At 27.1% G+C, this 26,494-nt stretch overlaps 1 protein-coding gene across 1 annotated transcript; it reads right to left on the bottom strand.

Annotated features, from left to right (window-relative positions):
* Positions 1-11,073: 11,073 nt before the first annotated feature.
* Positions 11,074-11,601, bottom strand: LOC142322726 (putative exonuclease GOR). Its single transcript, XM_075361802.1, has one exon. The coding sequence runs from the start codon at positions 11,599-11,601 to the stop codon at positions 11,074-11,076; it is 528 nt and encodes a 175-aa protein (XP_075217917.1).
* Between the last annotated feature and the right edge of the window lie 14,893 nt (positions 11,602-26,494).

Below are 26,494 nucleotides of genomic sequence, written 5' to 3'. Positions count from 1 at the left end.
ATTGTCGAAGAAGTTAATAGCTAGATAATTTACGTGGTTGTTAACTCTTATTTTGTACTTAGTTCCAAATCGATCGATTTCCTCTCAAACACATGGTAACCCTAAGTACTCATGAATTTCGTTGTTCCGTGCAAACCACATCGCATGTGTAATGCATCTCACTAATTTGTTCTGGAAACGCTGAATAATATCTATTGTATATTTTTGGTAGTCGCTGTACCCTACAGTTGGATTCCGTATGTCCAAATCGGTTTTAGAATCAGTTTGAATAGAAGTAGTTTGTTAGATAGGGATAGTTGCGATTTCCTGCCTAATAAACAGTATAAGTCCTTAAATTGGTATCTAGCTGTTTCCTTTTTTCTTAATGAGAACTTTCCATGTTAGACGATGATCTAGGTGAATACTTAAATATCGTACACTCTCAGCTCACAGGATGTAACCTCCATCTAAATGAATTCCTGGAAAGTCACCTCGTCTCATCGCAAATGTCATGTAAATCGATTTTGCTTGATTGACTTTTATTTTCCATTTATTCAACCACTCGGCTAGAAGTTCTAACGCAGATTGCAACTTAGTCGAGACTTGAGTTGGGTCATCATTGACAGCCATGATGGCCATGTCATCGGCATGCGATAATAGTATTGTCTGTGAGTGGAAAGTTTACAGTGAAGATGGAGTAGAGAGTAGGACCCCAACAATGAGCCGAAGAAGTATCAAAGAATGCAGATAACTCCTCTTTGTATTTAATGTGGGAGAAGCGTCCGTCCAAGTAACTATGCAATATTAAAGAAAAAGATTGTGGTTGATCTGTTCTTAATTTTTTATAGCAGACCAGGCAGCCAGACCTTATCGAATGCAAACAGTTGTTGACAACATGCGTGTGTCTTCAACGGTTGAGTGACACCACGGAAACCAAGCTGGTGGTCAGGAATAACTTGTCCCTCCTTTAATGCAGGCCACAATCGCTGAAGGTCTTTCCAATACCTTAGACATAGTAGGTAGTTAGGCTGATTGGCCTGTACATTGACACGTAATGCACGACTTGCCCCGCTTACGCACCATCACTACTTGAGACACCTTCCCCTCTGACGGGTAATACGTCGTTAAGGATACCATTGAACAGTTGAGTAGTATAAATTACAGTCTTAGATGGGAGCATAACGAGCAATTTGTTGATAACCAAGTCAAAGCCAGCGGCTTTTTTAAGTTCAGTTCCTTTTCAGTCACTTTCAGCTCTTTCCTAGATGAGAAAGACTTAATCGGAAGAATCATAGGAATAGGGCTCTGTAAGAAGTCCAGAATTTCCTCTTCATCAGTGCTATAGACCTACCATTAGCGATCGAATGAGATTAGACAAAAGGTCACCTTTCTCATTGTCAATTCTAGCCCAAGATCCATCTGACATTTTCAGTGGAGGGAACTGAGGCGATGGCTGCTGAAATTTCCTCATGGCCTTCCACAAAGAGTTTTTGTTATTGGTAAAACTGAACCATATTGGTTAAATGTGTTCCATAATTTTTCGAAAATTGTAGAAGTTATTGTTATAGTTTTTTTTTCTGGTTTTGGACAAAACATACAATTAAATTGGAAGAGATAAAGATATGCAATTTTTTTATTTTAGTTTAAAGCTGGTAGAAAGCATAGGATACACGACAGAGATGTTGAACTATTCTTTACATTCAGCTAAAACTACTACTTGGTTGTTTAAATTTTGTTAGGATTGACCTTGGAACCTCGTACTGACTTCGTTAGTATCAGAAATTACACTAGGTATTAGTTTGACCTACCAGGTTGGTCTAGTGGTGAACTTGTCATCGCAACTCAGCTGATTTCGTAATCGAGAGTTCTAAGGTTCAAATTCTAGAAGGCAGTTACTTTTTTTCAGATTTGAATATTAGATCGCGGATACCGGTGTTCTTAGGTGGTTGGGTTTCAATTAACCACACATCTCAGGAATGGTCGACCTGAGACTGTACAAGACTTCACTTCATTTACATTTATGCATATCATCCTCATTCATTCTCTGAAGTAATACCCTACGGTGGTACCGGAAATTAAATAGAAAAAGAAAAAGCTATACTAGTTTATTTAGATTGCACCAACCATCCATATATAAGAATATATGGTTCGATAGTAGGATTGTGCATATTGATTGTAGCAGTTTAGAAAAATAAATACAGCTCTGCTCCAGAAAAGAATTTGTCATGGAATGAAGAATTTTTCATCATATCTTATCAGCTTTATTTCTGGTTTGCAGTGTCTCTTTTCTTTTCATAAAGTTGATTATTTTATGGAGTATCTGCAGAATCTGATATTGAAATCATTTATAATATTTATGATTGACGTTTGTTATTATTGTGATATTGAATGGTGTTGATTATAATCTCATCAGTTACATTTAAGAAACTATTATTATTTAGTGTTTTTAAACTAAATATTATAATAATATTTATTGTTTATTGTTATTGTTAATATGTAACATAGCCTATTGCAGTAATAATTATTTGCAACTATTTTAGCGAATCGAGCCTACTCTTATTATTTGTTAACGGTTAAAAATATTTGTAAGTATTTTTCTTTTTGTAAATCATAATCTGGTAAAACTCATAAAGTAAATCTATGTTATGTAGAAGAGAGACGTAGAATATAATTTTGGTAACATGGTTGTAAATATGGCCACACTGACAGCTCTACTTGACGCTAAAAAGTGATATAGTATCAGACATGGAAGATATTATTAAGGAAACTGGAAAGTTAAATATCGAATCTATACTAGAAAACAAAATTAAAATGTTAAATATTCTTCTAGTTGTTTTATCTGATAAAGCAACTAGAAGAATATTTAAATTAAAAATTATATTATATATTACATATACAATTTTAAAATACTTTCATCGTCTTAATATTGGATTATTGAAATTTATGGCATAATGATATATAATTTGACCTCATTCTGGCAATCAGAGTATCACGTGAAAATTCAACAAAATTATTTGTAAAATTTAGGGTACAAAATTAATATAAATTTTTGGATTCCAGAGAGCCTTAACTCAGGAACGATGTTAGTGTTTTTATATCGTTTCCTTGAATCTCTTTCCTTATTTTTATTAAGAAGCTAGATTTTAGTCTTCTGCTTCTTGGGAATTATTTTTCATAAGCGTAACGTTTTTGGAGTTTATCCCAATTTTAAATAAAAAATACAATTAAAATATGTAAAATAAACTTTAAAAAAATATAAAACCAACATTTAAAAAAATATATATTTAATTTATTTTTAAATTTTAATTTTTGAAGTTGACACCAAATTGCAGGTCATTTAATTGTTCATAATTTGATTTCAACTTCAAGTCAAAACTATGAAAAAATTGGGAAACTTTTTTGATTTTTTTCTTTTTCGTACATTTTTTGAAAGTTTTATTTTTTGTTTGGTATATTTTGTTTTTGTAAAAAAACATCAGAAATGACTATCTACTTATAAAACGTTTCTCCAATTAAGAAATATTTTTAATTATATTATATTTAAAAAATATGATACATTATTTTAATTTTAAAAATTAACTTCTGATAAATATGCTTTAAGATGGAAGAATGGAGTAGCTAAATAATGATATCTCTACCAATTCTGGCGTTGTAAATAATTGATTATAAGATTTCAGACTAATGATTTTTTTTTTTTTACTCACGTATTGGAAGGGAAATAGCTGAAGAATGTACACAACTTATGAATTTGACACTACACAGAAACGGGGAATAAGTAAATGAAAAATAAATAAAACAAAAGATTTACTTAAAAAACCAATATAATTTACAAATTATCTATACAATACAAACTGTTAATTAATTATACAAACTAATATTTACAAAGTAACTTATAAGATTAAAGGTAAATTAAATACCATTGTCATGTTCTTATGAATAACCGGAGTTAATTAATCAATCAATAAAATCAAACTTTTTTTAAGGTAAGACGACATGAAAATATGCAGCCGCAACAAATTAATAAACTTTAACATACTAGTACTTCAATTCATGAACTTAACATATAGATAACTAATAACTAAATAGCAATGGTTAATTAAATACATATACTCAGGATTATATACAAAATATTTAAAACAGACTGGATTGAAACACTTTTTATTTGCTTATAAAAAATCTTAAAATGTACCTCTATGCTACAAAGTAACAAGTTTTTATCTTTATTTTTAAAAGTAATTTAATCTTTAGAATCCATTACAATTAAATTTATGAAAATAAAAACTGATTTACACACACGATCTAACTGTTAACTACTACTAAACATTACTTTTTTTAAACTATTAAAATTACTTTTTTTAATAAAATGCAAATTATAATAATACAAAAATAAAAAAAAATATGCTAGTATTGGAAACAAGCAATTCAAAAAAATTTAATTTTATAAAATGTATGTATAATATAATCCAAGTAGCACGACAGCATCCTCAATCAGTTTTACCTGATGCCTAGAAGTCAGGCGCTCAATATGAGTGAGAAATCTGTGCTTCCAGTTAACTTTGGGATAAGGCGTTGTCAGTAGTATAAGAATTTATCAGGATTATTATGATGGCAGCCCTTTGCGTTTACCCATAACTCTAATAAAGATGTGTTTAACTAAAAAACAATTGGTTATATCTCTCCTTTAAAACAAAATAGGTTTTCCCCCACTTTCTAATTTCTTTCTGTACATTCTTAAAAAAATTCAGTTCAGTTTTCCCGTTTTTTATTAGTAAAATAATTATTTTGAGATCTTTCTAGATTAGATAGATGCATTTTAGTGAAATTTTACCGAAGAAAATAATAATACAATCAAATTTTAACTAATTTTCATAATAAAAATTTTGAAATTTTCTAACATTCCATTCTTATATTAAATAAAAATTTGCACCAAAGTTTGGTAACTCTCTTCGTCTCTTTAAAAAGGAAATCCTTATTTTCATTATTTAAAATTATACGAAAGCTTACTTCTTAGGAAAAAGAGACCTTACATTTGAATAACATTTTTGGATAAAATCTGTGTACAATTTAACAACTGTAATAATTTAAAAATATATTTTTTCTCTATAAATAAAACATTCAAGAAATAAAAACGTTATTAATAGAAGAAGAACAGAACTATTAAAGTAAATTTTATACTTAAAAATCAGAAAGTACTTAAATTATCTTTATTTTTACTAAGAAACAAAATGTTATGAAAAAGAAATACTATGCTGTAATGGAATAAACGATTACTAAATAAAAATGTACTGATGAAAATGTAATTACTAATGGAATGAACTAGATGGAATAAAGAATTATTCTATAATTATTATTATTACATAATGAGTTATAAATACATTGTAATCCCCATCAACAAGTAAAACTAGTTTTCTGCGCATTTATTAACAAAATGAATCAAGAGTGTTGTCATTCTATTTGGATTACATTGTAATTTCTATATAATACTACAAATAACACAGTTTTCTTCATTTTACAAACAAAAACAAAACCTTTTTTTATAAAATTAATTATTTATGGAATGCAATAAAACAAGAAAAGAAATGATACATGTAAAACGAAATAAGTGTATGAGAAAAATGTCTAAACAATTACAAAAAAAATACTATTAAACAGATTAATTCGTATACACTCAGTCTATAATACTTATTCTAAAATCATAATAGTACAAAGATTATATAGGTAAACCTGCATGATATGTTATAAAAATTTGCTGACTAATAATAATAGTCTGCAATAAAAATTCAATAAAATCATGTTAAACACATATTGATCCCATCTGTCAATAGAATAGTCAATGATTCATTGAAGCTACGAATAAAAACGTAGAGTGCTTCGTACTGCACAGTTAATTAATCTTTATAATAACAATCTCTAAAAACTTTACTTTTTGTCATTCCATGCTAGATGTACTAATGCTATTTCTTTCAATCTTTATTCATTTATCTGAACTGAATATACTAACACAAATGAGTAAGAACAAAATAATAATCAGTTCTGTAACACTCACAGTATATTTAAACCAGGAACTGGACATACAGAGAAATAATGAACACTGGAAGAAAATAATTTCTAACCTATTACACCTGAAATATTTTACAACCATTTTTTTTATTTAAATGTATTATGAAATAATTCGTAGATAATAAAATATTTAAAAGTAGATGATCAAATTATACATAAATATTACTCAATTATTATCAAATAACAGTTGATTTTGTATTTAAATTACAACAATTAGAATCTACTTAAAGCATACTTACTAGATACATATTAGATTAATCGTTATAGGTAACATATGAATTTATTTATTTTCTAAGAAACGTATACATGATATTTTTATAAACATATAAAACAAAGAGAAATACATTTAAAAATATTATTCATATTATTTTTTTGTTTTTTCTTACGTAACATTTAATTTACTATGTCATTTTTTTAATATTACACTTTTTTAAATAAATCAAATAATGAATAAATTAATTAACTTATATAAGTGATTGCATTAATTTGATTTGTTGATTATGATTTTTATTAATTACGTTTGATCTAAATTCGTTGTTTTATATTATTTAAAATGAATTTGAACATAAATAATTGGTTTCACATTAACCATAATTATTAAGGAGTAATTATTTTATTCTTGAGACACTTTTCATTTAATAACTTTTCATTTCATGGTCTTGAAAAATTAATAAAAATTTAGAAAAAATATTTTCTAACTACAATTTGGGTTAACACCGATTTGAAATTCATGATTTTTTGTTTTTATTAAACATTTTCGAACTTGTAATAGTAGGTCTTTTTTTGTTTAAATTTCCTCGCCTATTTTCATGTTTTTTAAATATTAATATTTCGGGTTTTTTGTCAATAGCTGTTTCAGATATCAATGATTATTATTTTTTTTTTTTTAATTAAAAAAAAACTATAATGTTCGTTTATAGTAGACGAATGAGAAAATATGGGTCATAATTAAAAAATAATCATTATAAAGGACGAAGTGATGTTTAAAAAAAAAGTTTAATTTCACTATAATGATTATGAAGACGGATTACTAATAATGACATAAATATAATAAATTTTTTGCTATATTAGTGCAAATCGCCCATACTGAGGCGGAATATCAAATTTTTATTTTAGAATTTTAATTAATCCGCTACGTCATAATGACTATTTTTTTTTATTGTACTTATAAAAACAAATACGGCTTTTTCTATTTTTAAAATGATTACTTTTGATTATTATAGCTACCACTTGATAAATAATCGATAATAGATAAGTGTGTATCCAAAAATACCCAAATTGGGTGAGGGAAATGTGGAAATATTCAGAAATTAATAGGACAAGTCTTTAGATTTAATTTTTGTTTCATATGGTCGTAAGTTCGTGTGAATTAAAAAACATTTTATACAAATAGTCTTCTTTACTTTTAATTTAGTTTATTACGAGAAGAGTTAATAATTAAATTAAATTTAATAACTTAATGGGAAGTAAAATATTATCATCCTCAATTATTTTCTTATCGATATTATGAAGTAAGTTATTAAATTTTATCTCATCGATAAAGATAAATCACGATTATTAATTTAATAACTTCTTTAAACGCATTTATTTCTTATAAAGACAATGAAATTCTTCACCATGTTAGATCACCTTTTACATTTAAATTATTTTATTGAGTCGGTGTACTAAATCTTCCCCCTCTCCAAAAGAGATTATTAGCCTCATACTAAAGATCTACAACGGCCGTTAACCTTATTATAAATGACGCATTTCCTCTCGGAAGAAGCTCGTCATCTAATTGTTTCAATGAGAAATATTTAATACACCTAAAAAAATTACCGTAAAGTTTTTTTATATTATTTATCATAATATTAAAATATTAAATTTCTCTAAGCCTTTTTTAATTTAATTTATAAATTTATTTAATCAAAACTTTGGAGAATTTGGAACGAATAACAAAACTATAGAACTAATTAAACAATATTTGACTAATACAAAATTAAAAATTGGATATAAAAAGGAAAATGTTGAAATTAATTGCTTTTTCTTTGCAGACGATCGGGCTATATTTTAAGAAAACACTGAGATGCAACAGCACAAATCAATCTACTAAAGAAAATTTAAACTGGTTTGCAGATATCGTTTGAAAACACTGAATACATAAACATCAAAAAACATTAAGAAGAATGAGTAGAATAAATTAGGTTGAAAAATTTAAATATTTAGGGAAAAATTGTACAGCATAATGGTTTAGACAAAAGTGCAAGCAGAATAAGAGTAAATAAAATGGAGAGAGCTTACCAAATGAAAAGATGCACATAACAAAAGATTAGTATTGATCAATGCTGAAATCAAACATTACAATACTGTAATAAAACCAAAAGTTTTGTATGCGTCTGAGTATTTAACATTGAACAAGGGGGAATTAGAAGAAATTGAAAAGGAAAAACGGAAAATGTTAAGGAGAATATTGAGTTTTACGAAGGAGTAAATTAATATAGAAAAGAGAAAACCAAGAGTTACATCTACACGTGGAAAAACTAACAGATACCATTCGAAACAGACGAATGATGTTCTATGGACACCTGGTCGGTATGAGCAAAAATAGACTTACAAATAAATCATTGAAAATTTCAAAATAAAGTAAGAGTGAAGTTTTTTAATCTGTAAACAACAATACATTAGCACTTCAATAAAACCTTCTTTTTTTTTGTTGAAAAAATTGGTAAATTATTAATAAATTAGTAATAATTTATAAATTTTGCAATTTATTAATAATTGTTTTAAAATATTTTCTGAATTAAAATTAATTTATTGTAATGTTTAATGTATTATTTCAATTGTAAATTATATTGTTTTAAATTAATTATTTTATATGCTTTATACGATGACGCTGTATTTTCAAGAGTTAAAAAAATTACAGTTGTTAAAAAATATAATTAATTTTGAATAGATAACCTTAAGATAATTAATATCTTAATTTTTCAATTTATTTAGATGATTTTTAACTACAATTAATATATACTCGTATTAATAAGAGTTTCACTGTAACTGGATCATTTGCAAATTACGAGATTCTTATGTATATCTTTTTTTTGTTAACGTCATACCTCGTAATATACATGAGATACCACTGGTATTTTTATGTCCTAAAATTATATAATGCAAATGAGAGTAATCTTACATTAGTCTTATAGTAATGCACTAAAATAAATTTTAGTAAATTTAATTTTTTTGCTTAATTAAAGTTTTATTTGTTTTACTAATATCAGTCCAAATTCAATTTAAATAAATTTAAACACAAACAAACCCTAAAAAATTATTAACAAAAAGAAATTTAATTAAAAATACAGCATATTAATTAAGAAATTTTATTAGAAAATATATTTGTCAATTATTTAATTTAATTGATGTTTGTTATTATAAAGTCTTTTATTTTTCTAATTTTGTTTATTTCCTCAGTGTACACCAATTGTAAGCGTTTAACATTCAAAACATTCATCTAGTGATGAATGTTTTAAATTTTAAATATAATTTAAAGAAAACAAATTAAAAATACATTTATTTTTATTATGTTTAGCTTAAAAGAAAGTTATTAAAAATGCTCTATCATATTAATATTTGTAATTGTATTTTTTAATCAATTTAGTTTTAATTTTTGTATGCGTGGGTAATTAATTTTAATTTTACATTAACAACAGCAAGAGTGGATAAAAATTAGAGAAAATTTGTAGTTTTATTGAAAACTAAGTAAGTTAAGACCAATGTCTAAACTTAGCACTATCACTATATAAACGTTCAGTATTACTATATAAACGTTTACTATATAAACGTTCAGTATTATTATGTAGTTAGCCCTCTAAACAATTTATTCGATAATAAAAAAAATAATTTTTAATTTGACGATAAATTAGTTGAACAAACTATTTTATATTTCAAAAAGAAATCTTGTTTTTGTTATATCTAAAGAATAAATGAATACAAATGTATATTAAAATTTGTACTCTCCTGCATTTTTCTTAAAATTCTAAACTAATCTGAAGAAAATTTATAGATATAAATTAATATATATACTAGATATAATAATATATACTATATATACTAGACATATATATATATATATATACTATATATATACTATCTATATATACTAGACATAAAAATATAATTTTTTCATGTTTTTATAGCAGTTCAATTTTAATGATCCATAACTTTATGTAATTATTAAAAAAAATTAGTGTTTAATATATTTAAAAAAAGAAGTTTATCTATTATTTAAGTCTTTTTTTCTTAATTCCTGATGGTTATATCAGCATTATGGTACGTACATTATTTTATATTTCAATTAAAAACGGGGTAGAAAATCCTTTTTTGAAGTAAAGAATTTCTATTAAAAATATGTTGGCGACCTAATATGTTATAATAGTGTAAAATCTTTATGGAAGTATGCAGTATGGAAGTATCAATATTAAATTGTTAATTCTCTTTGCAACAATGCAATATATGGAGTCGTTTCAAATAGGATGTTAATGAACCCTGGTTGAAACTGAATCCAGTATGCGATGGAATTTTTCTGTCTCATGAACTTACTATGGAAAATAAAAATTTAACTGCATTAAAAGAAATTTTGTCTTTAATGAAATTTTTTTGATAACTAGACATTCAGTTAACAACAGATTAAACTGTATTATGTGAGAAAAAGTCCGATTTTTTGTTATTTATTCTTGAGTATACATACATTTGAACTAAAGGTAGCTGTATACATGCATCATATAATCTATATTATGTATTCTTACAATTAAAAATATATATATATATATATATATATATATATACATACATATATAAAATAATTTTTAATTTTACAATTTATTCTGATCTTTACGTAATGAGGGCTTTGATGCAAAGTGAAATTCCTCAACTTTTCCCCTTTACGTATTACTCGTAATTTATGAAAGAAATATTTTCTATAATGACAACTATTAAATAGATCAATTTATTCTTAAATATGTTTTTTTTAATAATTCTTTTTTTTTATAAATCTATCCGTCATTATTACAAATCATTTATGAGATCATTTCTTATTTTCCATAACATTAATTCGATGCAAGATTTAGCATCTTCTCGACTATCATGACCACTCACTTCAAATTGTATAGGTTTATTTAAATATGATAAAGCTAATGATCTTAGTGATCTTCGAAAAGGTAAACCCAGAAAATGAGGAAATATTATTGATGTATCAATAATGTTTTTATGTATTAATTTTAACACTCGCAAATCATTTTCTAACCCATGACCAATAACTATTGTATCACAAAAAACAATATTTTTCAAATCTTCGTGCACCTCCTTAAGAGATCTGTATTTTTTATTGGTAAAATCTTTTTCAGAGACTCCAGAAAATCTGGAATTATAATCAATAATTTTATTATCAGGCTTTACTAAAGTATAATATACTAAATCTCCATTAATATTTACAATAGCTATTTTACATACTTCAAGACCTTTCATGGTATAGCACATTTCACAATCTAATCCTAAAACTGTGTTCGCATGTTTATTTTTATTAACATTATACATTTTAGGTCGTGGCTTTGTACTTACAAAATCATGAAAAGGGCCGTTGTACTTACCGGCGATTAAACCATCCCATACATGATACTCTGCTTTACAGCAACCTTTCGACTCTTTCTCATTATCACAACATGTAAAAACAATTTTGTCATTTCTAAAATTACGTCTTAATTTTCCCCAATGATACACACAATTTTCCTTTGTTATGTATTCACTATCGATTGATGAAATCAAAAAACTTTTTTTACATCTTGAACAATTTATTTCCAAGATGGTATTTCTGGCTGTACAATTTGTAATATTTGTAATATTATTTTGATTAATTGTATTATGTTCAGGTATAAACCACTTTGTTTCATAATGAGGATTATCCGTAAAATTATTTGTAAAATAGTCTGGTCTTACAACATGTGTACGGCTACTTCTGTAATCTCGATTATGGATGTGATTTTTTGAATTTATATTATTTTTTAATAACGGTTGACAAAATATTATTGTTTCTTTACGATTTAGTTCGTACTCTACTGGAAAACCCAGTACAAGTAAATGACACGGTGGTATAGTATATTTAGAAAAATCTTCTGTTTTTATGCATATATTTCCTGAAGTGATATGAACCGTTGAATCATAGTCGGCTGTATTGCTGCATGTATTCAAATTTTTCATTACCTCCGTATTTTTTTTATTTATACAAGAATTCTTAACCTCCATCCTTTCTTTTTTAATTAGATCTTGTTTCTTGCTTTTATTTTCTTTATTCTTATTCGTATTATTCCTATCACCTTTTTCTTCTTTATTAACTGTAAAATAAAACAAAATATGTGATTATAATATAATAAATTAAAGAGATTAAAAAATAAACATGATATTATCAGTTGGATGGAATAGATGTAACTTGCCACGCCTTACGTGAATGTTATAAAACTGCAAACATGTTCATAGTAACGCGCGTTATTGCCAATTTATCTATGTTGATACGAAATAAATGCTATTCTCCTATATTGTTTAAAATTAATTTAAATGAGAGGCTTAAAGAATGTACGTAAATATAATAAAAGTAGAAATATAAAAGTTGAGGATGGGAATAATGTAATATTATTCCTGTATTTTGCAGACTATTTTTTGCCGAGATGAGGATGACGCATGTTACGTGGTGAGAAAATTAAATGAGCATCAACAGGAAGCGGGGAATGCAGAAAAACTTAAAAAAACGAAGTAAATGATTGTCAATGAAACGATTGAATTGATCATAGAGGCCTGGTTTGTGGTTAAATGTTGCCACAATTACACATTTTAGAGATGGTGATCTCTAATAGACGGAGCTGTGATTAAGAAACAAAGAATATAATATAAAAAAAAAAAACAAGGTTGCTACTAGACAGTTGAATTCAATCTTTTGCAATAGATAAGTAACAGACAATTGTGAAAGCTCTTATATATACGATCATCGTGGAAAGTATTGGCGTTATATGATAGAGGTGAGAGAAAGATCTATAAAAAACAAATAAGAACAGCTGAGAGCAATAGAAATGAGTTATTGAAGGCGCAGCAATTGTCTGATAAATGACAGGCGTTAAAAACGAGGTAATTAGAGAGAGGAAGTGTATATCAGTGAATGTGTGATGATATCAGTAGTATGGACATATGAGATACTCGTATATGCTGGAGAACAGGTAGCCACATAGGTTGAGCCTTGTAAACAGGCTCCCTAGGTAAGCAAGAAATCACCCGTAAGAAAGAAGACACTTAAAATACACTTGGGATGACTGTGTTTTGGAGCAATGAATAAACAAGAACAGGAAACGGACTGGTGGGTTAAAAATATAATGTTAAAAATACATTATTTATATGATAAAAATTATGTGATAATATTAATATGAACATGATAAATATTTATATATTTAACTATAAAAGATTATCATAAAATTAAGAAAATTTCAAATATATTTAATAAGTATACAATATAAAATGAACCGGTACGGTAGGAATAATATAGGTGGGCCAAAGGAATTGTAGATTTTGAATTTGTATTTGATTTTTTGGGTAATAGATTTTTTGAATTTGTATTTTTTTTTAATTTGAATTTGATTTTTTAGATTTTGAAATTTGAACAGCAAAACGGTGTAATTTTACCTTGAATAAGATGACGTTTGTAATTTATCTTGTTTATGGTTATCGTTTTGCCTTATGTGACACCATCATGTTGAAGAGTTTCCCCACATTTTTAACGATAAAGATCCGCCAATATATATATACGAGGTGCGACAATAAAGTAATGAGACTGATGTGAAAAAAATGTTGCTTACCGTTTTAGTCATGTTTAGTGTTGTCTCCTTCAAAGTAGTTCCCCTCTGATTGCACACACTTATTCCAGCGCTTCTGCCATTGATGGTAACATTTCTGGAACTCATCTTCTGTAATATCCTCCAAGACCCTCGTCACAGCTTTTTGGACATCTTGTGTTGTTTGAAAATGGTGTTCCTTGACCGCCATTTTGACTCTTGGAAATAGAAAAAAGTCGTACGGCGATATCGGGTGAATAAGGTGGCTGTGGTAGTACTGAAATTTATTTTGAGGTTAAAAATTGCTGTACTGACAGCAGTATGGGATGGCGCATTATCGTGATGCAGAATCCAATTATCAGCAATGTTGGCACGGACACGAAGAACTCGTTTACGAAGTCTTTCTAAACTTTCTTTGTAGAAATATCGGTTAACTGTTTGACCAGGAGGCACCCACTCTTTATGAACAATTCCCTTGGAATCGAAGAAGCACACAAGCATGCATTTCACTTTTGACTTTGACATGCGAGCTTTTTTTGGTCTGGGTGATCCCTTTGAGCACCATTGGGAACTTTGGCGTTTTGTCTCTGGATCGTATTGAAAAAACCAACCTTCATCACCAGTGATAACACGACTCAACAAATCTGGATTGATTTCCGTTTGCTCTAACAGATCGGCTGCCACATTTTTCCGTGTTTCTCGCTGTTGTTGTGTGAGATTTTTGGGGACCATTTTTGCACAAATCTTTCTCATACCAAGATCTTCAATTAATATTAGACGAACCGTTTCTCGATTGATGTTGAGTTCTTCTGCAATCATTTTCACGGATAATCTTCGATCAGATCGTACGATTTCACGCACCCTGGTCAAGTTGACATCTGTCCGTGAAGTTGATGGTCGTTCACTGCGGTCTTCATCTTCAACATTCGTTCTACCTTCACTAAAAATTTTATGCCACCGAAAAACTTGAGCTCTTGACATAACCTCCTCTCCAAAAGCCTTCTGAAGCTTACCATAAGTTGTCGTCGCATTTTCATTCAATTTAACGCAAAAAGAAGTGGCATACCGTTGCGCAATATTTTGCGGTTTCATTTCTGTGACGAGAGACACAAACACGTGTTCACTTATTACAGCACAACTCACTGAGCAGTTGCATCAATGTGCCGCTTGGACTAGAAGTAGCTTATAGACCAAGGTCAAAGATGGTGTGCTTACGCTAGCTGCAGGGTTGCCACATCTTGCAAAGAAAAATCAGTCTCATTACTTTATAGTCGCACCTCGTATATATATTTCTATTATATCCTTCATTGTTGCGCTTGGTTTAAGGATCAGAATAAATATAACAATTTTTTATCATTTGTTTATGTCATGGATAGGTAATAATAATGAAAAAAGCCCATTTTTTCACCGGTTGTGCCATAACTCTCCCCTTATTTACTTTCTGCATATTTCTGGCAGAAAATTGCATTAGCATTTCAGGGAAAATATTTTTTAAATTATTAGATTGTTACTTTACTTTTTTTAATTAATTTAAAAAATTTGAAAATTGAAATGCTTAAATATAGATTAACGAAAACTGAGATAATATTTGAACCGTTGAATAATTACATATGAACACAAATATTTATTGTGTACGCCATAAAAAAACTCCATTATCATCCAGAATTGTTTGAAACACATTGCTATCATCCGTTTTCGCATACAACTGTTCATAAATTCTCTTGCTATGACTGATTTACGGCGAACAGTTTTTTCTTATGTTTTTTTTTTAGTATGCGTCGAATATTTAACGCTGAGCATGTCGTGCTCCTGATTACAGGTAAAACATCAAAGCGTTGAAACAAACGAACACAATTCATTTTATCTCTTGATAAAACAAACAATTCAAACGCATTTGAAGGAAGATCTATAACGATGCCGAATTTTAATTGCTACAACGGTTACTATAACAGTACAACAATGTTCGAATAACTACGATACACTGATTTAATTTTAAAAATAAATATCAAGCACTCCAAATAAGAGAACGGTAATGTAATCAGACGAGTATGAACATGCTGGCTAAAGTCTAACGTAATAACCATAATTGCACCAAACTCTTGGTGGAGTATACCTTACACAGGAATGAACATGAACTTAAGTTATAAATCTTTTTAATAGTGTTTTATACGTGTAGCAATTAATGTAATATAAATTTTGAGGTAATTACTTTAGATAGACTGCGGGGAGAATAATAGAGGACGACTCTTTTCATCTACCAGATACAAAACACCAAAAAAACGATACGTAAATAAAAGTGGAAACTTTTATTTTTTTACCTCATCTGCAAAAATTCATAAATTTTTTTTTTTTTGTCTTCAGTCATTTGACTGGTTTTATGCAGCTCTCCAAGATTCCCTATCTAGGACTAGTCATTTCATTTCAGTATACCCCCTACATCCTACATCCCTAACAATTTGTTTTACATATTCCAAACGTGGCCTGCCTACACAAATTTTTCCTTCTACCTGTCCTTCCAATATCAAAGCGACTATTCCAGGATGCCTTAGTATGTGGCCTATAAGTCTGTCTCTTCTTTTAACTATATTTTTCCAACTGCTTCTTTCTTCATCTATTTGTCGCAATACCTCTTCATTTGTCACTTTATCCACCCATCTGATTTTTAACATTCTCCTATAGCACCACATTTCAAAAGCTTCTAATCTTTTCTTCTCAGATACTCTGATTGTCCAAGTTTCACTTCCATATAAAAGCGACACTCCAAACATATACTTTCAAAAATCTTTTCCTGACATTTAAATTAATTTTTGATGTAAACAAATTATATTTCTTACCGAAGGCTCGTTTCGCTTGTGCTATTTGGCATTTTATATCGCTGCTGCTTCGTCCATCATAAAATTTTATGCATGCCTAATTTTAAAATACCTTAATTTTTTAACAGTAATATTTTATCCTATTTAAAATATACATTAATTATAGTTGGAACCCTTAAGATTGTTTACGCTTTAAAAACTTCATTACTCGTTATAGAAAAAAAAAATAATGAGATTTTGGCTTCACAGATTAAAATGAGGTTATTTATTAATGACATATGCCAAACAAAATAAATTGTTCCATTGATATTTCCCAATAAATGCTTTTCATTTAATTATCTATGGATCTACATAATTTTCACTGTAATATTACCCACATAATTTATAATGTAATTATTATATACACTGGTCAAAAATAAACATTTACTTTACATCACAACTAACAGATATTTGATCTCTAGGGATCGCTACTTACCATAATCTATAAAGTTGAGATTCTGTAGAGACTTCTCTAATATATTTATTTTTAACTGTTTTTAAATTAAAATATTACTATAGAACAGAACAAACTTAATATCAAATTAAATTAATAAAGTATCTGATGAATAAAAAAAATAAAAAATAAATAAAAGTTAAACTAACACTATATATTAAACAGGAAACGAAAAGATTAATTTAACACAAATATACATAATTTTTTTTTTTTTTTTTTTAAATTGTGGTAATAGACAAGAGATTAATGTAAAATAAAAGTTAAATAACGTTAATTAATTTTGCGTCCTACTTACAGTTTAGATGTGCAAGAAATTCTCCCAAAACAAGTTTGTTATTATATTCACTAACTCGTTGAGACATTATTTCATTTTGGTTTATTTTTTTAATTTAATTTAAAAAATAATATGTTCTCATATATATTTAATTTTTTAAGACAATTTATTATATTTATTAATGAAATAAATCAGTATATTTTTTTTAAATATGTATTTGTATGTAAATTAATCGACTGATTAAATTTAATGCGATATCTCGATAGATAATTATCATTAATAAATAATAAAAAAAAAATACAGTAACGTCGATGTCATTCAAGGAATGAAAATAAAATCACAATACATAATTTTCCCATTAAAGGTACTGTACCGTTTTGATGTTAATTGAGATATAATTGAATAAATGAATATAGAAACATGCGAACTATCTTTTCTGTCACAAATTACCCGTATATGTTTGCATTACTAAACACAACGTAAGAATGAACAAAAATGTTTTTTTAAAAATAAAATACAGGATACATTTAAGTATCAATACGTGTATGTTTATAAAAATACTAACTAAATCTTATAGTTTTATCAGATTTAAAATAATTAATAGTGCATATGAATCATTTATAAACAAAGTTTTTATTCCTTTAATTTCTTTATTGGAATCTTTATTGGTTCTTTATTGGAATTTTCAACCGATAATATAGTTTTGTTATGTCTTTAACAATTCTAGAACATTATAAACCACAATAGTATTTTGTTACATCAGGCTACATAATAATTATCCCGATTAAAAGTAAGTGTAACGAAGATTATAAACGTTTTCTATATAATATAAATAAATATGTTAATTTATTTTTCGTACCACTTAATCGTTCATTAATAAGGAAATTACTTTAAAATTTACCGGTCTTATATCGATTTGAGTTTTGCTATTATTTATTTTTCAATGCTGACGATTGTTTTGGTAATCAAATGAATATTTACTGATATTCATATTTAACTACTTTTTTATCAGTCGTGACTTTCGGTAAATTACTTTTATATATTATATAAAAAATTAACCAATTAAAATTATTTATACATTTTTAAATTAACCACAATTTCTGTGAACCATAGACTTCACTCATTATGTACTAAATTTAAAAAAATTGAGCTGTACACTGAAAGAGAATTAGTGAAAAAAAAAACATTATTGTCTATCGTCATTTTATAAAGTTAAACTATTCCTTCTTTGTTAACGTTAACATAAGCCTCATTTTTAGAGACACTGGACATCATTTATGTAGATTATCAAGGAGCTACTTCATTGCATCCCCATATCCCCAAGTGTAATTTATTTGAATTTCAGTATAGGTAACGATAAAAAATAAGTTTATCGATAACCAAAACAAGATTTAATAGTGTATTAGATTACGCTAAATAATACAGTACTATAGTAGAATAACAGTCTCAGAGAAAAATAAACAGGTTCGAGCAAAAAGTGAAAGAATAAATTATCTAACGCATATATAAGCTAATTGATTGGAAGTAGTCTTATGTACTGTGTATCAGCACTCGGTAACCACAGGAGTGGAGAAAAGATCAAGTTAGAGAAACTCACATTGGTAATTTGACGTAAATTTCCTTTCTGACGCATATATCACCTATCATTTTAAATTAAAAAAGAAAATTATAAAAAGTAATCAGATATGCGTCGTTCTGTTTATTGACGTGAAAATTAACAACAAAATTTTCATGAAAACTGGAAAATTCCTGTAGCCGTAACTGTGTCACAAACTCATAAACAGAGGTATCAGAAAGGTAAAGTTAAAACAGGATCTCGTTTTGCCTGACCAAAAATTTAGATTTTTCCCCCAAAATCTATAGCACCGATTACGTTACTATCAAGGAAGCAGTCGAGTCTCTCTTGGCTGACTACTGGGTATTACAATTTAAATTTGTCTCTTGATATATCCGAATAAACTTCGTATTTAAGTAGGCCTACTTAGTTATAGAATAAATGAATGGTAATAAATTTCATCTGTTTTAAAATGCAAATTAATACTGAATGTACTTCAAAATTTTATCCTTTACCATTTATTCATTTTTCATTTATGTTTTTTAATTATTTCATTTTAAATTTTACACAGTTTTCGAACAAAACCACGTTATTACTTTCGGTCGCATACGGGGGATGGTGGTGGGTGAAAATGAATTTTCTTCATATTTTGAGGTATGAGAAGTACGAAAAAAACATTCACTTAAATTGGAATCTTATGTGTATATATATATGCCTATGTATAAAGCTTTGTGGCTAAAAAATCTCCAAAACCACTCAATCAATTTCATTGAAATTTAGGTATGCTGCAGTTGTGCATTTGAAAATTTGATGAATATTGGTGGAGTTGTTCTTAAGTAACACTTAATTTAAGGTCGAAAAAATTTGAGCGGGGCAAGTTCAAGGGGCAAGAGCAAACAGCATGGTTTGTTAGGACGCCGCAAGTTGGAACGTTGACGTTTATTTATCTGCGTTATCTAGTGTTAGTAATATTAAATCAAATTAAAAAAAATATATATTAAAATATCCAAACTAATTAGATTAATGAAAAGTCGGCCTTCTTGCGCAGAACTGCTCAAAAATCTTTTTTGTTTGATTTCTAGACTTAAAAATTATCTTACATATCTTTGGAGATAATAAGGAAATATCTATTCACTAAGTGAGTTTGTTTGATAAAGAAAATCTAATACTAATATAAATAAAATAAAATTGTTATCTGTTACACGACTAGAATTTCTGTTATTGACAAATGCGGTAGATTGGTTTGTTATTTAGCTTTTAAATTTCTGTTTTCCCACACACGCTTAAATTCGTACTAGTTAATAGTATACACTTGTTTTAAATTAAAAAGAAGTTTATATTTGTAGAATGGGTCAAGCAGTTTTTAATGAAATTGGGCCTCTCTTTCTATACTATTATTCTCTACGATATAAATTGATAAAGAAGATTTTTATTATATAATTACTATTATAAGCACTATTGTATTTCAAATACTATTTAGCCCACCGAGCTGGTCTAGTGGTTAACTCGTCATCGCAAAACAGTTGTTTAACAGCTTATTTCGAAGTCGAAGGTTCTGAGGTTGAAATCCTAATAAAATTTAGTTGCTTTTGTACGGATTTGAATATTAGACAGTGGATACCGGTTTACGTTGGTGAATGGGGCTTAATTAACCACACGTTTCAGGAATGGTTGGTTTAAGTCTGTAAAAAACTTACACTCCATTTACATGTCATATACACCTTATTTCATCGGGCTATGGGTAATTGCTTATTTTTTACTACTTGAAGAGATTGCAACGTACACAAAAAATCTGATAAACAAGAATACATATATATAATGAGTGATATAACGTCTTATTACCGTAAACAATTTTAACATTGTTTTAAGTTATTAGTACCATAATAAAAATCTTTAATGGAATTTACCCTAGGGTGATTACAGCGGAAACTAAATTTGATATAGATTACGTTGGTTCTTGTAAATAGTTTAATTTAGTAAATAAAGAGAAAGTTTGTAATTGTAACGTATTGATAAAAACGGAAATAAATAAATAAAAATCATTTCAACTAGTTCATCGTTCTCGATGGAAAAACCTGTCAACGTTAATTCCTGCCTTAATAATTAAAACAAAAAAACACTAATTTTTTTTTACAAATTGTAAAGTTAATAAGGATGCAACTTTTTTTGAAGTAATATTATTTTGAATAAAAAATATATTTAAAATTTTCAGAGATTAAAAAAAAATCGAAAGGCCGGATAATTAAATAGAACTGTATACACCTTGATATTTTTTATCAGTGAAACCAAATCTAATTTAATATATTCTAGAAAATCAAATTATAATTAATAAAAAAAATTAACACTGATAAAATATTGAGTGGAAGCAGAGTGAAACATATTTAATGGATTGCTTTTGTTAATTTAATGCCTACATTTGAAAAAAAAAACTATTACATTAGAAGATTAGATTAATCAAAATATTGATACATTATTTGTTGATTTAACCTATTGATCGATTTTTAACCTATTTACGATCTGATAACGGACCATTTATATAAAAAAGAAGAAAAAATTTAATTCGATAAGTTATACTAGTAAAAGGTTCAAAAATTTATAAAGTTCAAAATTTTTAGGTTAGGGTGTTTTTTCAAAATTATTCCAACAAATATTAAAAAATATATCCATTGTAATTTGTATTTTATTTTTTTGTTTCTTTTTTATAAGCTTCAGATCACTTCCTTCACTTATTATACGCCTAAACAATAAGCACCAAACAATATTTTTTAACGTTCTCAATAATTTTTATTTTAAATTTGTTACTACTTAAATTGTCCACTACTGTAAAAACAGCAGTAACTTATCAGACAAGTATCATATCTGCAGACAAATAGTTTTGAATTATAAATAAAAATATAAACGCCAACACATATATGTATATATACACATACAAATACATGTGTATTTGTATATATAGTTTTTTCCCCAAGATTTCGATAATTTTAGATTCAGGGAAGATCAAAACAATGATAAAATCAAAATTCGGAAGGATTTTCTTTTGATTAATGAAAAATAATTTACTTAACTGCTAACCAGTGAACAGATTTTTAATTTAGTTTTCTTTTTACATCGTCAATGGACAATTTATTTTCTGATCCTATCCTTTTCACATTTAACCTTTCATAAAACATCAGCCTCTTGTATTATACATAACTTTATTTTAATTAGTTTAGAAATTCAGGGTTCAGTTCCATTTAATGTATCAGTGTAGGAAAAGCTATTATCTTGTAAAATATTAGACACTTCCCTGTTTCTATGCTTAGAAATTTAGTTCGTTTTACCACAGAATACTTGAAATCTGTAGTTCTTATCTACACTTACGTAATATTGCAGCCAAGTTATTTTAAAATAAAAAATCTGTTTAAAATTCTGCTATCAATGTCAATTTGTTTATATCTTTCTGTTTTATAGGTACATCAAATAGATCACATGAAGAATTGATAGATATCTTCTTCAATGGATAAAAAAGGAACTTACCCCAGCATTTGACTGACGGATCAAAGGAAAACGTTATAAAAAACTTGATTATATCAGCATCACAGAGTATACAATTAATTCTAAGATAAAATATATATATTAACTCGCCGGTAAGGGCGAGTTCGCTTGCCCGACCGTCTAAGCAGGGGGCTCCACCCCTTGGACCCTCGACGCGTACGTTATCCTCATGATTGTGAAAATATTTTAGATATTCATTAAAGAAAAAAAAATTAGTCATTTTGCTTCATTATATTTCTGGTGCCATGGTGACAAAAATATAATAAAGTAAAAGGATTAATTTTTGTTTCTTTAATGAATCCTCAAGAAAGCTAGGGTCTTAATCTATAGCTTAAAACCTTCCCTGGGATAACACGAATGTATTTTGAAAATTTGAAAGCAATCCGTCAATTGATTCTCGTGTGATGCAAGAACAAATAAACAGATTCACAGACTTTTGTATTTATATAATGTTATTTAAAGCATATATATAGTAATGCTAATGTAATTACATAAAGGAACTAAATGTATAAAAATATCTTCAAAATTTTAAATCAGAATTCGTTAATGAAAATTATTTGAGCACATATTTAAGAACACGTTAACAGAGATGCAAAAAATTCTGCATCTCTGTATTCTAAATTTATCAGCAGAGATATTATTTCTGCAAAAGAAAATCTTTTAATTGCATTTTAAATAAATTAATGGAAATTTTTTAAATGGTTCGATAACTTATTAAAAATTGCAAAGGAAGCATAATAAGGCTTTTTTTTTGTAAACTGAAGTATTGTGTTGAATTATAAAAAAAAAACAGTTCAGCTGTCTTATTTAATGATGATAACTTTACAGTTTTATTAACGTGCTTGAAAGGAAAATAATACCGTTTAATTTTTTTACAAATGAAATCAATTTGATCATTCTTAGAGAAAAGTTTATCTAGTAAGCAATAGAAATATTATTGTTATCATTAATGGGAATTCAATCTTGCCGATAAGCAATGTTATGTATATCTGAGAAGGACAATGCAACGATTTTATCCGAATTTAAAGTTGAATATTACAGTTCAATCTAATAAATAATTTTTTGAATTTAAATATTTTAACTGAAATCGCTGAATTATTAACATACATAAGAAGTTAAATACGATGATTAGAATTCTGGAGATTAATAGAGTTTATATTTTTATCTCGATGTAATTCTAATATTATCTGCTATTTCTAATACCTACACAGATTGTCAATATAAATATTACAAATTAAACAAAGAAGGTAAATAAGTAAAACACGGAAGGATGAATTGTAATAAATTAAGTATGAATATTAAAAAATAACCTAATAAAGTAGGTAGAGATAATTCTTTTCGATTATATGTTGTTTATATGAAAATTGAAATGTTAGAGGATTAGAAATGACAGGTAATTGATAAATAATAAATATTAAAGATTATTTTACTAATGAAACTAATAACTAATGAAGTAAAAAAAGTGAAATTAGTTAACCAAATAGTACCCACTTCATTATTTTAACGCTAAATCAAACAGTAAATTGACAATCAATCGAATCCAAGGACCCATTAAACAATGACAATTTTATGCAACTCATACTACTTTATTTATACTATATTGTGATTTATACACATAAATATTGATTATTTTATTTCCTTACTAATATGGTTCCTATCCGATATGGTCAATATCTTAATATATATAAATACAATTTATTCCAAAAAGAAATAAAAGATCATTATTAAAAATAAAACAAAATTAAGCGTTTTTTCAATACATCGAATAGCAAATTATTCAACCATTAAAATGATAAAGAATTAAAAAGAGGCCAAGTTTAACATTGCATGAACTTTCCAGTTCATTCATCCGTGAATATAATTGAGACATAACAGTAGGCAAAATTTAATGTTAAAAACTTAATTTAATTTAATTTCAAATTTCTAAAACTTTACTTAACGATTTAATGTACTGGCAATTTAAAAAAAATTTCTGGCAAAGTATTGCATGACTTTCTTGGCTACTCCGGTCAAGTCATACAGTACCTTGCACAACCTTTTCATTGGAAAATCATTCCGGCTCCACAGAAACTCTTTCAATCGTTAAGTTATTTTTATTTACGTAATGTAAACATTTAAATGTAAATTTAAAAAAAAAATTTCTGAAGAATTTAAAAAAATTTTTGGACCCCCATTTTAATACGGCTTGTTTTATTGATTATAATGATTATCAAATTAAGATGCAAGCATAAACATTTTCAATTTCAAATAAAAATATTATTGATTTTGGGACCTCCCTTATTCTTTGGGTACAATTCAATAATTTTTTTTAAAAGTGATCCTTAATAAAAATAAATAAATTTAAAAAAATAATTGATCAAAAAGTTGAAAAAAATAAAGTATAACTTATGTAAAATAATAAAAAACTAAATAAACTGAATAAAAAAAATAATTAAATCGTGGGTCCGGAATATAATGCAGGTGCCAAAGCTACTTTAATTTTAATAGGTCTTTTAAGTGATAATGAAAAGTGAAAAAAAATTTATTAATAAAAATTAAGTTAGAACCAAAAAAAAAAATATAATTTTTTAGAGGTGGGGGAATAAATTTGAAGTAAACTTTTTTAGAAACATTCATATATAAATTAAGCTTAACAAATTTGCTTAAGTAGAGTTTTCTTTAAATCTAGCACCCCCTCCAATAAAAACTAAAATAAGAACGTAAATATTTTCAAAAACATTTTTCTGCATTTAAGATCAGAAGTTTATAATTTTGGAAAATTGTAGAAATTTTCTATAGTTCTATATATGAAATATAAACTTTCAAAAAATTTTTGAAAAATATTTAAACCTAAGGGAAAAAAAACAAAAGAGCAAAAAACATATATAAATTTTAAGAGGTGGGGTTGAGTTTTTGAAGTAATTTTTTTTTTGAATTGATTTATAAATGCATTGTATGTAATAAATTTTATTTACTAAAGTTTTCTCTAAAATACTTGTGAAGAAACCGAGATTGTTTCTTTTGGTATATGCTACCACACCCTTAACGAATTAAAAAAAAAAATTTTGATCATTGCCACATATATAGAAATACTTAAGCCAAATTTGAAGAAAATCGGTTTGGTCAATCGTGGAATATAAGGCCAAAAGCAGTACAACACACGTACATACATGCATGCTACGTATGTTTTTTTTTTGGTCTAGATGAACTGACTGACCTCAAAAACCTCGATACCCCATATTTGACATGATCATCATACTTTACCCTTTAATATAACAATTCCAGTTATGATCGCAAGGAAAGTAATGAATAAATATGGTTTTCAAGAAAGCACATTGAACACTGATTTTAAAAAACTACAAAATATTTTGAGTTTTCAAGAATAAGGTAACATGTCATATTTTTTACTCATTCGTGGCCAGAAGAAAGATTTATGTATGTCTTACCCACTCAAAAAAATTAACTGATTTTTTTTTAATGTACAAACAAAAGTAAATAATAATCACTTTTTATTAGTTGAAAATATAATTAGTTATTATATTATAGTATCTGTCTTTAAAAATTCAATTTACTAAGATTGATTATTGTATTTAACATGGTTACATCTTGATAATAAAAAAGAAAACATGTTTTAAACTGAAATCTCCTTTCATTAATGAGATTTCTTAATTAAAATAACATTATCGTTGATTGGCCTTTAAACTCTTAACACTCTACAATGCAATGTTAGTATGAATTAACATAAGTCATTCAGTTTTCTTTAATTTTTTACCTTAACAAAAATAATGTCATTTGCGACATGTGACGTATTCTTTGATCAAGGTAATGGCCTGATGATTTTTTTTGTTAAAAAAAAAAATACATTTCTAAAAGAATAGAACAGAATTTAGCCTGCAACTGGATTTTTTAACGGTTATTTATATTTCTTAAATACTATTACAGGAATGAAATGTGACTCCCATGTATGAC

Source organism: Lycorma delicatula, chromosome 4 (genome assembly GCF_047948215.1).
Source record: "Lycorma delicatula isolate Av1 chromosome 4, ASM4794821v1, whole genome shotgun sequence".
Classification (NCBI taxonomy): Eukaryota; Metazoa; Arthropoda; class Insecta; order Hemiptera; family Fulgoridae; genus Lycorma; species Lycorma delicatula.
Note: the sequence above shows the minus strand (reverse complement) of the source record. Positions and strands in the feature narration are given on the sequence as shown.

What these genes read in the sequence shown, in the direction of transcription:
- LOC142322726 (XM_075361802.1), bottom strand. Translation starts at nt 11,601, where the DNA reads ATGTATAATGTTAATAAAAATAAACATGCGAACACAGTTTTAGGATTA.